This window comes from Typopeltis vanoorti, chromosome 25 (genome assembly GCF_054136105.1).
Source record: "Typopeltis vanoorti isolate ZY-2024b chromosome 25, IOZ_Tvanoo_1.0, whole genome shotgun sequence".
In the NCBI taxonomy this organism is placed as follows: domain Eukaryota; kingdom Metazoa; phylum Arthropoda; class Arachnida; order Uropygi; family Thelyphonidae; genus Typopeltis; species Typopeltis vanoorti.
Genome location: NC_143573.1, coordinates 26,243,226 through 26,259,865, shown reverse-complemented (window position 1 = coordinate 26,259,865; position 16,640 = coordinate 26,243,226). Strand labels below are relative to the sequence as shown.

General features: G+C 34.8%; 1 protein-coding gene across 1 annotated transcript in view; it reads left to right on the top strand.

The window, feature by feature from the left end:
- Hydr1 (abhydrolase domain containing Hydr1) overlaps positions 1 to 16,640 on the top strand; it is a 186,748-nt gene that overhangs the window by 50,324 nt on the left and 119,784 nt on the right. Inside the window, exon 4 of the mRNA XM_090414569.1 lies at positions 1,617 to 1,793. Within this exon, the coding sequence (XP_090270695.1) occupies positions 1,617 to 1,793 (177 nt within the window). The remainder of the gene's footprint in view (positions 1 to 1,616; positions 1,794 to 16,640) is intronic.

Sequence of the window (16,640 nt, the reverse complement as noted above, 5' to 3'; positions counted from 1 at the left end):
AAAGTTTGCGCCTGAAGTAATTTTCAGGGCTGGGGCAACTCGTATATAAAAGCTAATGACTTCACATCACTTGCCTTAGTATCTCATAATGCAAAGCACATATCCTTTCAGACATGTGTAATGTTATGCATTATGGGAAGGGTCGCTACCCAGACCGGTTTCGACCTTTATTGTGGTCTCATCAAGGCAAGTGATGTGAAGTCATTAACTTCTATATACGAGTTGCCCCAGTCCTGAAAATACTTCAGGTGCAAACTTTGTTTGCTTACACTTAGATAAAGGATTAAACCAAGTGGAAAAACTTCCAACAACTATCTAATCCAGAGTATTATAATCAGAAAGTATAATAATAATAATAAGGACACCTTTTGACTGCTTGTATATGAAAAATTTGACTTCTGCATTACTTCAACCTTAGTATCATCTCTGGGTCTGGCTTCCACTGATGAGACCTCAATAAAGCTCGAAACTGGTCAGGGTAGTGACTGTTTCCATGATGCTTAGCATCATACATGTCTGCAAGAATATGTGTTTTGCATTATAGGATAATAAGCAAGTGATATGAAGTCATCAGCTTCTATATACGAGTTGCCTCACTTGTATACCTCACTGAAGTATTTTCACTCCTGAAAATTCTTCAGGTGCAAACTTTGTTTGCTTACACTTGGATAAAGGATTAAACCAAGTATATCATTTCTTGGTATCTCTAATTTATAATACATAGTAACTTGAATTGCAAACTAAGGGATTAAACTATATGTACATTTGAAAGGCCCTAAAAAACATTGTAAGTTATTTGACTTATTTGCAGAAACTGCAATGGTCAAATGTTGATTCAAATAATATTTAATACATTAAGTTTTGACTGTTACTTGTTTTTTTTTTTTAAAGTTAAAAATATTTTTATCTAATTTCTGCAGTAATCTTCTTAATGTTAACTTGCCCTTAGATATACATTTTTTCTGATAGATTTGTGAAACATTCTTGAAATGCCAAAATAAATGTACAGCAAAAGTAACTCTTTAAGCTAATTCAGATTTCACTATGAACTGTTTCAAACTTCAAAAATATCATCCACACTGTGAATAACACATTTTTAGCCACATTATTTATGGAAAAATGACGTTGAGATCTTCTGAGGACTAGTGGAAGTAGATAAAAATAATATTCCTCTAATTTATCCTAGAAGACTGTTTAGGCTTATAAACACTATTTTTCAACAAGAATGATGGCATAAGAGCCTCAGTTGTGGGATGCTGTCTTACAAAATTCCCTTAACTAGTGTCAACTAAAAAATTAATAAATACTCCTTTCACCAGATCTTCTTGATAGAAAAACCAATCAACTACACACATGTATCAGGTGAAGCAAATTTAACAACATTCCTGCAGATTTTTATTTATCACTGTTTCCTGAGTGGGACATAAAATTAATAATTTTAATTTATTGTTTTCTTTATATAACCAGTTTTCTTTTTACAATGAATTTATGGTGGTATATTGCTTAAATTAAGATCTATCCATCACTTTAGGGAAATGCTATATATGCCACTATTATATATTATCGAAACTGTTCAAAATTAGAGTAACTAGGATTTCTTTGCATTTCTATTATAGAGAGTTCTTGAAATTAAATGATGGTGGAATAGTTTCTCTGGATTGGTTAGATAGTACTCATTTCCAAGGTAATAAAAATTTGCAGCCTGTGGCATTATTTCTGCCAGGACTTACTGGACACAGTCAGACTGAGTATATAAAAAGTATAGTACCTGTTGCACAGAAACAAGGCTGTAGGTAAAGTATAAAATATTTGATTATTTGCTTTTCATTAGATAGCCTCATTAGGTCGTAATTTTTTACTAAATGATAACTATCTTAAATATTTATACAAAACTTTAAAGAAAACAAGGAAAAAGGTGAAATACGAGGGGGGGGGACAAATAATCTTGGTCATTTCAATAATATATAGTTAATTACTGTTTATCCAATTGCATTGGGAAAGCAATTTTTGATTCAGTGATTTAAAACATCGTTAACTTCAAAGAACCTTTATGTATTGTGCAGACGTGCTGCTCTTGAGTCCAATGAATGCTTTTCATGGTATTGTTAAATTAAAATATAATCATTGAAACTTTTAGTTGGTTTCATCAATATGAAGAAAGAAAAACAAAAGCAGTAAATGACATTCTTCTCATAAACAAACAAAAGAATGCAGGAATTAGAAGATTACTAAAGCAGGGAGAAAAGTTAATTACAACAAACTAAACAAAAATGGTGGTTTCACTCGATGCATTTAGTATGTTTCTAATTGAAAGTTGTTTACGTGAAATGTTTATTAGTTATTTCCTTTCAGTCAAATGGAATATTATAATTCCTCTCCCATAAAAAAAAAAAAAATTATTTGTACTGTCTTAGAAAAAAAAAATTACAGTAAGCAGATAATGACATCCAAGCTGCTATGAAAATTTCACTAAACCTTGTCTGGCAGCATCTGAAGAATTGAAGAGAGGTGGAAATATTGCTGATAATAAACTAAAATTATTAATTACGGTCAGTGAATCCAGGAGTATCCACAGGTTAAGTTAGAACTACCCTGCTGCACTTTTTTTTACTATCACATAAAACAATTAGCTGTTTATTCTCTTTCTTTTCTCCACCCTCTTCTCAAGTTCTTATAACCGAACATGTTTTCTGTTGAGCATTCCAATTTTGTAAAAGGACCATCACTTTGAATTGGAAAACCAAACTTCCTTCATACTAGTTATTCATTTCATTTCATTTCATTGCATTGCATTCATTATGCTGACTTAAAGTTCTTTGCTGATATCTTTATACGAATAAAGTACTATTTTAACAATAATGATGTTATTGATCTTTAGTGCACACTTTTAACAGTGTATGTATACCTAAGCCAAACAACTACAAGCAAAAGTTACTTTGGCAAACAAATCCATGTTTATCTTTCATTACTAAATTATTTCACTAAACTTGTATTGCATCATGTGTAATATCATGAGAAACTTTGAGTTTTATATTAGAAACATTTTTCGATCATAACTGAGATATATTGATGTGTGCATCATTTCTAAAATATCTTAATTTGTATGAACTTCAATTTGCAACAACTGATGAAAAAAAAAAAAAAAAAGGCTAAAGTCAAAAATTTGCTTATTTTTAGGTATGTCTCTTAAAAGCATGACAATGGATACACAGAATTAATCAGAACCAGACAAGTTACTTACAGTAATGACTATAGGAAAGTAAAGTGTCATTTTCTCTAGAGCCAAAATGATCGTGTATTGCAGAATGATAGTACTTGAATGAATTATAATGATATGCCATACTTTGGATGGGTGGGGTAACAAATTTAAAATTGTGGTGCATTTTTGTGAAAAATTCAGTCAAGAAATCATATAATAAATGTTTTCTTGCTGTTAGTCACTCCTGCATACAGTATAGTTAACTTGTGAAACCTATAATTCCTAAAATGACTTTCATATTTGAATTTAGCACTAATAATCTAAATTCAATTTCTTGAATTGACCCATCATTTTTTCATGTAGTTGTAATAAGTAGATATATGAATGCAAAGAATATGATTGCAATGCTTAAGCTGTTGAGAAGTATTTACTGAATTGAGATGGGAGAGATTTTTCAAATGATAGAACTGCAGGAAGGCACAAGAACCAGGGGCATTCCTGCAAGTTGCACAAGGTTATGCCGAATAAGAGCGAGAAGTTTTTTTTAACTTAAAGAGTGAGCAATGCATGAGTGGAATTAGTGCTTGAATAGATTTAAGATTATGATAGATGTGTTGCAAGCAGATTTGGTCTTTCCTAGTGAATATGTGGACTCTAATGAGTAGGGAGACCAGTAGACATTCACAAACCAGAACATAATTGTTGTTATTATTATTATACAGGTACCTCCATAGAGTCAGAAGATTCATCAAGAGGGATCTGTTATTCACACAATACCTATCATCTCTCTCCTTAAACTCATTCACTGAAAAAACACTCACAACCACCTCTGGCAACCCGTTCCATTCATTCACCACCCTCCAAACAAAAAATCTTGTCTTAACATCCTTTCTAACCACATTATTACATAATTTTCATGGGTGTACCTCATTCTCTCCCTTCCTGCCATCTACTGAAAAAAAGCCTTCACTGGCAATCATCAATCCTATAAAACTGCTTTAATAACTTATATACTTCTATTATCTCTTCTTTTTTACCTATACAAACCATCAATCTGTTCTCATAGGGAACACCATAAACTTGCCACAGTCTTTGTCAATTGCCTCTGTATCCTCTCCACCACTTCATCCCCACAGATCTGGTTGTCGTTGTCCAGACCTGTGCACAGTAATCTAGATGTGGCCTTATATAGGGGAATGATAACTTATCTCTCCCTGGTTACATGGTTGTTCTTCAACAACCATATAATGTACTGTTTTTGCAATATGTTCTCTAAACTTCAACTCTCTGTCCTTTTCGTCTTGAAGTTCATTTCCCTTAATATAGTACACAGCATGTAATCTCATCTTTCCATAGTGCAAACAACTGAATATTTCCTGTCAAATCATTTACTATATCATTGAAATTACAAAACCATGTTGCCCATAATTGAGTATCATATTCCTATCCATGCAGTCCTGAATTCTGTCTTTCACCAATTTCTTCAATACCTTAACCAATACTTCTGAGATGTTGATTCTCCTCTAATTTGCTACTTCTGTCATGAACTCTTCTTTATGCAGTGAGGCTATTTTGCCCTCTTTCCACTCCATTGCACCTTCCCAGTACTGATGCTTAAATCGAACAGCATGTTTAAAACTATCCTTCCATACTCATAACTCCTTTTAGTAGCCACACATCAAAAGAACTCTTTAGGATTTCTTTTGGCTTTCTTTACCATATAGGTTGCACTTTCTTGCCTGTGCCTTCTTCTGCTGATGGGTGCTGACCACCTTTTTCTTTATATTCTGTCCGTAACTTTTATGTCTGAAACTCTTGCTTAATGATGCTATTTATCCTTCTGACTCTGGGTATATGAGGGTGGTCTGAAAAGTTCTTAGCCTCAACCATAGATGGCAGCTTTATCGCCAAGAGATTTTTTTTTTCCTAAGTTGGTACATCTGTCATAAGCATCCATGTGAAATTTCAAGTCATTCTATCAAGTACTTTGTTTTATACAGTTGCCTGAAGCAAAAATGGTGTCTGTATCCCTTGAAATGGATAAAATTGAGTATCGTGCTGTTATAAAATTCTTTGTAAAAGAAGGTTTAATGCCAAAAGAAATTCATTCGAATTTCATAAAAGTTTATGAACACTCTTCTCCTTTGTTTTTGACAATTAAGAAATGGGCTGCGAGGTTAAACGTAGCCGTACCAGCCTTGAGGATGATCCATGTGAAGGACGTCCAAAAAAGTGTAACAGCACCAGAAATCATTGATCGAGTGCACAATATGGTATTTGATGACTGGTGAGTCAAAGTGCGTGAAATTGCTGAGACTATAGGCATTTCAAAAGAATGTAGGATATATTTTGCATGAAGAATTGCAAATGAAAAGGCTTTGTGCAAGATGAGTGGTACGCTTGCTCACTGCAGATCAAAAACGCACTTGCATGGAAATCTCTGAACAGTGTTTGGATCGTTTTAACAAGAATAAAAGTGATTTTTTACACTGATTTATTACTATGGATGAAACTTGGATTTACCATTACACACCAGAATCCAAACAGCAGTCAACACAGTGGACAGAAGTCAGTTCCATCAGCAGGAAAGGTCATGGCATTGGTGTTTTGAGATGCTAAAGGCATTTTGTTTTTTAATTATCTTGAAAAGAGTAAAACAATAACCGGGGAATATTATTCCGATCTTTTAACCAGACTAGATGAAAAAATTTGTGAGAAAAGACCTGGTTTGCAAGAATAAAAAAATCAAGTGTTTTGGCAATGGGAAAATTAAAGGATCTGCACTATGAATTGTTGGAACATCCACCCTATTCCCTAGATTTGGCTCCCTCTGACTTCTATCTCTTCCCAAAACTAAAACTCTTTCTCGCTGGTCAGCATTTTTCTTCGAATCAAGAGGTGATTGCAGCTGTAGAGGGGTATTTCGCAGATCTTACTGAGGACCACTACAGGGACAGGATAATGGCGCTGGAGCATTGCTGGAATAAATGTATTAGTCTTAAGGGAGATTATGTTGAAAAATAAAAACAATTTTGAAATTAAATTCGTTTTTTCATCGTTAGGCCGAGAACTTTTCAGACCACCCTCAATACATTCTGATATAGCTTTCTCAAATACCCCTCAACTCCTCATATGCACCGTCAACATCTCTCCCATCCACGTTTTTATGCCATGGCACTGCTGGAAGCTGACTCCTGAGCTTGTCATAAATCACCTGCGTTGTAATTTCACATATATCCCTTCTTAACAGAAAATTCTGAATGTATGGCAATCTCCCAAGTAAAGCTACATGATCACTTTCTCCAAGGGGACGCAGCATAGCTAGATTGGTTACTGTTAAGTTCTCTGATGTTGTAATCAGATATAGCACTGACGAACCTCGTGTCCTCTCCATTATATTCCCACTAAAGTTAAGAATGTGGGGGTGCTACATTTAGCATCATCTGTTCACTCTCCCCCCTTACTAACCTTTAAGTTGTTTAGACTCATACTCTCCTACATCCCCTTCCTAAATTCTAATTTCACTAACTGGATTTCTGAACTCTCACCAAACAACACTTTCTCAAGACTCCTGACACTAAATCCATAAAGTCCAGTGTGTTCATAGCCCTCTGTTTCAGCTCACCTCCATCATACTGTGGCAACAAACTCGCAACTTTTACTTTTTCACATGCACTAACTCTTTCATATCTTCTCACATACCACACTTTTCACCTGCTAAATTATTTGTACTAACCAAAATACTACATCCTTACAGCATCACTAACATCCTTAATCTTGGCACCAGGAAAACATGATTTCATCACACTCTTCTTAAGCACTCCTCATATCACTGAACTACCATACAAAATTCAACCTTATTATCATGCTTTTGCTGTTTCGTATTCTGCTTTCTTTCGCCTGTTTTACTGTCTGCGAGATGCTTTTCCATCCACCCAATCGCACTTTTTTTTCCCTTTTTTTTTTCCCCTTTGTGGAGAACTTTGCATAAGCACATTGTCTTTTCCATTACCATCTGGTCATTCTCTTCCTTTTCCACTGCTTCATTCTTACAGAACCTTGGCAATTACATTATCAGGCATTTTATCTTTGAACTGACCACTATTATTTTTCTCACTTTCCTCGCACTTCTGGCATTCACTCACAAAACACAATAAACACACTCTTGTTTCATTTTTCTTCCATAATTCTCCCATTCTATGAAGTGCATACATTTCGCATATGCTGCAGTGAACAAAATCTTGCAGATTAAAATCACAGCCACCATATTGTGCATAGGCACCACAACACAATACAGCACACAAGAAAACAAAAATAACACTTTGAAAACCACAAAATTATTAAAGAGCACTCTCCTTACAGCTAATCTAATATTCATAAATATAATAATGTAAAAAGAATGAGTTAATTATCTTTAAATACCTGTTAAAAAGAACTTTTGGCACTGAAAATCACAACAGTAGCACTGTTTTTACCCTCTAGCCAAAAATATGGGAATAATATTCTCTTAGTTTTCCTAATATATCTGTGTGGAGGAGAGGATACATGCAGGCTGCACTTAACTTGATCTCATCAGAATTGTTTATCATTCAATATTGTGTGATTATGATTAATAATAATGAAGTACCACCCACAGTTATTTCCCCTTTCATATTGTTTAGCATATATGCATTATTTAAATGAATAAAATGTATAACACATAATTTACGGCATCTGATCTGGAATTCAGGAAAACATCCAAATAAAATACCTATAATATTTTTGACATAATTCGAGATATACCCCTTTCCTCTTGTCATAGCGTGAGTTTTAAGAAGATAGTAATCTCAAAAATAAATAAATACTAATGATACTTTGGTTGTCCATGAACGAATGATCAATGAATAGAGAAAACACTAATCTTTTGTGCTGGGAGGTTATTTTGCCCTAGGACAAAAATTATCAAGTATGATACAGACAGTATAACTCTTAGATTTGTGATTGAGTGAATACTTGTACCCCTTCCTTTCAATGCCTGATTAGTTTCCATCTTATTCCAGTATTTGATAATTTGACAACTAGCTTTTTTACATTTTTTTTATGCTAATGAAGTGCAGCCATTACTATAACCTGCAAAATCTTCCTCAATTAACATTTATATTGGTTTGATTAGAATGCAGCCATTATCCTTAGCTTCTAGCATACATTTTGTTAATTTGCTTTTGTAAATTTTTTTTATATTTTTTTTAACTGGATGATAATAAATAGAACATAACATCAAGGTCTCTTCAGCCTGGGGTTGTTCATTTCTTCCAAGAACTTATACAGGATAGACTTATCCTGGAAATAAATTGCACAAATTTTCAGTAATGCCATTACAGTAGGTATTACAATCCACTGTTGGATGTGCAGCAGTAGCAAGCAGGTAGCTGTGAGCCATGAGCTCTTGCTCGCTAGTAAGTGCTTTGATTTCTAGGAGTACTGATTATTGTCTAATAATAAAATCACAGTAGATTGCTTATAGTCCAATGTTTTCACTGCATTCTCTCCCTTCTGCACAAAATTAATTGGCTTAGTGAATAACGGCTCTGCTCTCAAACAGGTTGTGGATGTGAATTCCATAAATGTTTGAGAAAGTCTTTAAGTGATAGACTAATTGCCTCACCTTGTGTGAGACCACTACACTGCTTAAAAAATAGTTTGATGTTTTTTTTTATTATATTTTTCTAAATTAAAAGTATATAATCACTCTTGCCTTTGTTTTTCTTTTTACTATATTAAACTCTCTTCACAATGCTTGTATTTAAACAAATAGCAATCATATAAATTGCTGCATATTGTGAAATTAGCAGCTCATTAACAACAAAATTATTTATTGTTCATGAGTTGTAAAGGACTGAATAAGCATTATCAACATTTCAACAGAAGAATAATCATTTTAACACTATCAAAAAAAAAAAAAAGGTAGAAATTTCAAAATTTACACATTTCATAAACTAAAAAGAAAATTATTAGTAATTTGCTGCAGGTAGTTAAGAGTTCCCATCTATTGCTGGAAAGTCTTGAGTAGTTTTGGAGTGAGTTCATTTTAGGAAAAGTTCCAGACGTGCTAATTGCTTCTTCCAGGATCTTTTGGATTGGATAAGATGATGAATGTAACTTTTGTACTGTCATCAACTCTTGAGAATTAAAGCCATGTCATGTCTACAAAACTTGTCTGAAGTCTCAGCTTATGAAGTGAAAACTTTTTTTTGTCAGCATCTTTAAGCTCATCATCTTTGCTACCCTCTTCTTTCAAACTTTCTGATAACTGAATTGGTGTAGTACTAATCCACTAATTCTTCAGTGCTACAAGTGTGTACTAGGAGCATTGTTGTTATTCTTACCTTAAGATAGGCTAATAATTCTTGTCTTCTTTTGTTTTTTTTAAATCTAATTTCTTCACATTCCTCATCATCTTCTGAATCAAACATTGCCAATGTGGACCATATTCTCTTCCAGGATGCTTTGGTGTGGAAACTGTTATGCTTGCACATGAGCTTGGTGTTGCCCATATTGTTATATATATATATTTGGCATTAAATTCCAGAATCAACAAGATATGGTAAATAATTCTTTGTGTACAAATGTTTCAAATTCTTGATTATTCCTTGATGTACTGGTTGAATAATGGCACTACAGTTGGGTGGCAGAGAGACAGCAGAAATGTTTCTGCTAACAAGAATTTCAATTTATGGATGTGCCAAACTGTTATCTAATAACAAGACCACAGGAGTGGCTGCTAGCAGTCCTTATGTTATGTCTGATTATTTTGGGTACAAAATGATTCCTAAACCATTCGTGGAATGTCTGCTTCATCATTCATGCATTTTTCTGGCCTCTGTAAGTGACGAGGAGAGATACTCTTTCAAGTGCTTGTGAATGGCAGTCTTTTGAAAGCAGAAGGAGTTTGCATTCGTGGGTTCTAGCAGTGTTGGAATAATACAAAACAGTAACTCACTCTTTGCTTTGTTTATATCTGGCTAATAAGTCTTGTTCATTGCCATGCGCCATAGTTGATGTGGGCAACATCCACCAGAACAAGCTAGTTTTATCTGCATTATACACCTGTTCAGTAGATACCTTATCAAAACAATTTCTTAGAAAGCTTTTACAAAGTCTTTTGCATCCTCAAAATCAAGCTATTGTTTCTCTCTCTATACAAATCACTGTGTGTGTGATTCCATGCTGTTAATCAAACCTGGGCAACCATTCATTTTCTAATGGAAGTATTTTGCCTTTGGTCTGTTCTGATGTTACTTACGGGGATAAATAAAATTTATTTATCCCAAAATACGCATTTTGGGATAAATAAATATATTGATGGAACTCTACTTCAGGAAATTGATGAAGCTAGTGATTTAGGGGTGGTGGTAGAAAGAGAGTTAAAGTTTAGAGCACATATTGCTAAGGTAGTCCATAAGATTACTTTGCTATTGAAGAACACATTAACAAGTTGAGATAAGCAAGTTATTCCTCTTTATAAGGTCTTGATATGTACATGGCTGGATTACTGTGCTCATGTCTGGTCTACTAAGTGTCTTGGGGATGAGGAAACAGCAAGAAGATTCAGAGTCGACCAAAGATGGTGAGTGGTCTGTGGAACGTTACCTATGAGGATAGATTGAGAACATGTAGATGCAGAAGTTGGTTGAGAGGAGAAAAAGAGGGGATATGATCAAAACATTTAAGTTGCTTAAAGAGTTTTATAGGATTGATGCAGGAGAAATGTTTCAACAGTTTGCTGGGGGGGGGGGGGGGGCAGTGTCCGTTTAGTGCTTTGTCTATTAAGGTTCAAGAAGAGGTATGATAGATTATGTGGATAGCGTGTGTCTCCTGTAATGAGTCTTCAGACTCCATGGAGGTGCCCTTATAATAATAATAATTATACCATTCCCACATAACTTCAACAACAATCTCTTTTCTTGGTTTTGTCAATGTCTTCTGTCTTCTGACAAAAAAAACAACTTAAGGCTTTTCTTTCTTAATAAAATATCTAAGACTGTAATTTTGCCAATATTGTACTCGGTATAGATCTGAGATCTGGGCACTCCTGCTTGTATCTTTTTATAATTTAATTTTCTGGTGAATGTTTAATAATGCTCATTTTCTTCCATTCTTGCTATGTGATGAATCATATATCATTCCACCATTTCTTTCAATAAAAACCAAAAATTAAAAGAAAGGAATACTGTATTGCAGATAAATTCCTATGCCTTGTATTATATATACTGGTACACTACTCTCTAACTGGTGTTTTGAGATATTCAAATACTTCCTATGAAAATATACTACTATCTATCGTGTGTCAGTCGGAACATAACATTGGTTCTTATGAAACGGCCAGTGAGCCCATTGTGTGTCTGACCATCAATCTTTGAAGGGCATCAAATACATGCACCTTACATTCACATTTTATTTATTTTGTTTGTTCCCAATAAATATAAAATTTTACATGTGTAAAAATAAATCGCATTTTTTTTTTTTTTAAATAAATGTGATGAGATTAGTCTTAAACAATACATTTGCTTATTGCTGCTGTTATTTGCCATCTTTTATTCTTCCAGTTAGTGCAATGGAACAAGGTATTTTATTCAGATTCTTGCTTTTTGCTGAAAAGAATTATGTTAAATATATATATGAACATTTTTCTCTCCTTGCAACATTCCAGTATGACTTGTCATCTTGCTTAGTTAGATATGTTATTGTTATGCAATGAACAATTTTCAGTTTTCCACATTTCCTATTTTCCAATTGAAAAGTTTAAATGAATAAATTGTTAACTACTACCCCTACTAACACATCTGTTCAGCCATTAATAACAATACACAGCATGGCTTAGATCAGCAGTTCCCAACCTTTTGACTCGTGGAGCCCTTTTTACAATCAATTTCTATGGTGAAGCCCCTTAGGTCCATACAATACTCAGTTCCTCCAATTTAATCATTACATCCAATTCAATTCAAATACATATTCGTTCATTACTTGTTATTCGAAATTTATATTATTCATTATAGAAGAGAATTCCTATTTAATTTTACTAACTAGAGTGCACTGTAGTGCAACAGTAGGCCTAAATTAAGACATAACTTAAAATAACGTATCTTTAATGAGACACCTGTGGTTGCATTTTTTTGCAAAGTTTTCTTATTTTAGGTTCAATTTATGATAATTGCAGACGAATGTCTGGTTCTGCATTTAAGCGGCTTCTGTATTTTGTTTTGGTACCTGTATAGGTGGAGAATCATGCTTCACAGAGATATGTAGTTGAGAAAGGCAGCAATACCAATTTTGCTTTCTCAGACAAGATTTTGAATTCATCTTGTAAATGCAGCCAAAACTCAAAACTCCAGTAGACTTTGGTTTTGAAATGCGATTTTTAGTTCACTGCGAGATGTAAAATCTATGAGGACCTCGTATTCCGCTGAGTTTAAGCTGGGTGGTTTTTTGTTCAGCTGAACACATTCAGTACCCATTTAAAGTCATTGAGCACCTTCTCTTGAGCTGTCGGAAAATAATGTTCAAACAAGTCTTTCAAAGCTTCGAGATGTGCCTGAATATTTTTCTGTGTTTTTTTCTTGAATCTTGATGTTATTTTCATTCAAGAAGCTTTTTGTAAGAGGGAAGCAATCAGTATCTTCCTTTTCCACATACTCCAGCCAATACATAAGTTTCCTCTTAAAATAAGACACTGGTGTTTGCATCAAAAACTGTGGCAGTTTTTCCTTGCAATGATAGATTCATTTCATTCATTTTGCTAAAAATGTCTGCCAAATATGCCAGTTTGCACACCCAGTCTTCATCATTTAAAACTGTCGCCAATAGAGCGTTATGGTCCATCAAAAATGCACACAGTTCCATCAAACGTGTCAACGCTTTCCTCGAGACAACCACCTTACTTCAGTGTGCAGCAGGAGGAACTCATGGTGGCTTCCCATATCTTCACACATTAGTTTGAAGAGCCTGCTTTTAAGAGGTCGCAATTTTATATAGTTTATTATTTTTATGGCATCATTCAACACTATGATAAGCTCAGAAGGCATTTTTCTTGAGGCTAGCACGTGTCTATGAAGAACGCAATGGCTGCTGCTACATTTCTTTGCCTTATCTTTAATTTTGGCAATGGCTCCAGCATTGTAACCCATCATTGCCTTTGCACCATCAGTGCATATATCTGCACAGTTTTCCCACGGTATTTCATTTGATGAGAAGAATTCATCCAAAAGATTAAATATTTCACCTCCTGATGTGTCGGATGGTAGTGGTCTGCAAAGAAGAAGGTCCTCCTGATAGCTTTGTAAGTAAACATAATGAACAAATACCATTAAAACTGAATTAGTGCGAATTTGGTACACCTGATGCGACTGACAAGTGTCTCTTTCACGTCATCAGCCATATCGTGGATTTGTCTAGCAACGGTGTTATTTGATAAAGGAATGTTGGAGACTAACTTAATAGCTTTTTCATCAAGCAAACACTCGACAATATCGATTGTCGAGTGTTTGCTTGATTGTACAAGGTTTAATAAGAATCTCTGCAATGGTATAAGCTTCAACAGCTAGAGCTACACGGTAACTTATTAGGTAGGAAGCTTCCAGTACTTTTTCATTATTGGTTTTAGCAAGTGTTGTCATAGTTTTCTACAGAAAACTATGACAACACTTGCCAAAATTTCATTGCACTTCCTCTTGAAAAAACCAGATGGTTTATCTTTCAACTCGAGGTGGTTTCCCTCGAAATGACGCCGCAGTTTAGCAGGAAACATGGAACTGTTGGTCAACACATTTCCGCAAATCACACAGAGAGGCTGACCATCATTTGTTTTTGTGAATCAAATAACTTTCTTCGTATTTTCGTTTTTTATTAGGAGGTCTTTTCCCCCACTACCCCACTTCTGTCGCGTTTTGCAAACAATGATTAAGGTGGTGCCGCAGATTCAGAAATTGTTTATTTTTCAGAAAGCTCTTCTGACAAACAAATGCTGGAGGGTATTGCTTGGTTATCATCTTTTTTTGTCGTTGACTCATCTGGCGAAGTAATGGAGTGAGCTGCTGGTTTGTCCTCCTTTTCAAATGTAACATCTTTTTTCTTCAAAGTAACTGTTTGAAGCCAGCGATCCATGCCTAAAAGAAAATAACACAGGAATATGAGAATAACTGACTTTATCTTTCATAACCCAGAATACAAAATAAAGCAAATAAAAATTTTATAACAAAATACAAATATTTAACTACTTGAAAACCAATAAAAGCACCTGAGTCAATCAATATTGTAACATTTTTCTACCGGAAATGTATCGCAGTAGTTCAGGGTTCGAACGTACGAGTAGAACAAAACACAACACTTTATTAATGAACACTTGCTAACTACACGACTAAGCACTCAAAAAGAGGTCAAACACACAGAAAACTCGCGGAAGAATCACTAAGAAATCACAATGTTATCGCTATGAAAATTCACTGTGAAGTGATTGATTCTATTTTTTGTTTCTTATTCTTTAATTTAATTTAATTTTTATTTATTTTATTTTCGTGGAACCCCTGGGAAGTGCACATGGAGCCTTTAGGGCTCCATGGAGCACGGGTTGGGAACCACTGGCTTAGATTATTACTTTCTAAATGTGAGTGAATCATTCCTTATAGCTGTGAGATTAAATGATTTGAGTGTGGAATACACAGCAGCATAGCTAGGCTTTATTTTTTAGCACCCTTGGCAAATACGTAACCAAGTCCTTTTACAGTGTGACAGTTTTGATCCTTGGTGAAATATTTTGCCACTGGTGCCCTTCTGACTGGCAATTGCCCCAGTGCTAGTGTTCCTACACCACTGAGAAAAAAAAAAAAAAGCTTAAAGCATTAAAAATGGGTGTGTGTGACAAATGACCTATACCAAGATTTAAACATATGACTGTAATTTTTTTTTTTTTCAGTACAGTGCAGAAATTCTCAGAAATAATTTTACTTCTAAATGACTTATAGTAACCTTATCAAGTATTAGAGAATTTCAATAAAAAAAAACACAATACAGAAAAAATCATTCAAAATGTACATTTGGCTTTTGTAACCAGCATATTTAGTTAAACAACTTTAAGTTGAACATAGTGGCATGAGTATTTCTGTAACCTCACATGCAAACTAGTATAACGGCATAGCTGTTGACATGAATGAAGTTTCCTTTGCTGGCTGGTGGTCTATGAAAGCAAAATGTAATGCACATTGTTTATTTTTTACAAGGAGAACTGTAGTTCGTAATTAGAAACATGGGAATCGATAAGATGTTCAGGTTTATATGGAAGACAGCTGTGTAAAGAGTGGCAGTGGTGGAGAAATCCAGTGTGCCAAACCAATTTCCTGCATGATATCAATTGTCGCTTGACAGAAAGAGGTAAAAGTATATTATTATTATTATTCAGGCCTCCATAGAGACAAAAGACTCATCGTGGGAGGTCCTTCCTAAGAATCACAAAGTTTATCAAGATTCATCGAGAGGAGGTACCCCCTAAGAAACACAAAGTCTATCATACCACTCCTTAAACTCATTGACCATTCTCGCTCTCACCACTCCATCAGGCAATGCATTCCATGGTTCAACCACCCTCCATGCAAAGAAACCACTCCTCACCCTCTTGCTCACAGTTTCCTTTCATAACTTCCAGGGATGACCTCTTGTCATCACTCCTTCCTGCTGTTCAACCTAGCGAAAGAACTCCCCAGTGTTAATCCTGTAACCACCTCTCAACAGTTTAAAAGTCTCAATCATATCACCTCTCCTTCTATCCACCAAACTCTGCAATCCACATTCCCTCAGCCGATCTTCATAACTATCATTGTACAGTCCTGAAACCATCTTTGTTATCCACCTTTGTACCCTTTCCACAGTTAATTTATCCCCTTCAAATGGGAACCAAATCTGAGAACAATAGTCCAAGTGTGGTCTGATCAAGGGCTTATACAACGGAATGATAACTGTTTTATCTCTGCAGGTCAGTGTCCTTCTCATTATTGCAGCAATCCTCTGTGTTACCTTCACCACCTTTGCAATATGTCCCCTAAATTTCAGGTTTCTATCAATCAGCAACCCCAGATCTCTTGTCTCCCCTACTTCCTCCAGTATAACTCCTTCCATATCAGTTCTTCTAGTTGAAGAGGAGAGTAAATCCTACCCGGAGTCAATTGAAGAGACTTAATTCTCTTATAGATAATGTATCCACATGGAATGAAGTTAAAAAAACAACAACTTAAAACCTTCTTCGGTCATCCACCTAGATTGTATGGTCTTCCAAAAGTTCATAAACCAGGCATTCTGTTAAGACCAGTCGTAGATTGTATAGGTTGCCCCACTTACAAAATCTCAAAATTTTTAATTTTGTTTTTGAAATCCAAAAATTTTGGATTTCAAAAATAAAATTTCAGATCTTCATTTG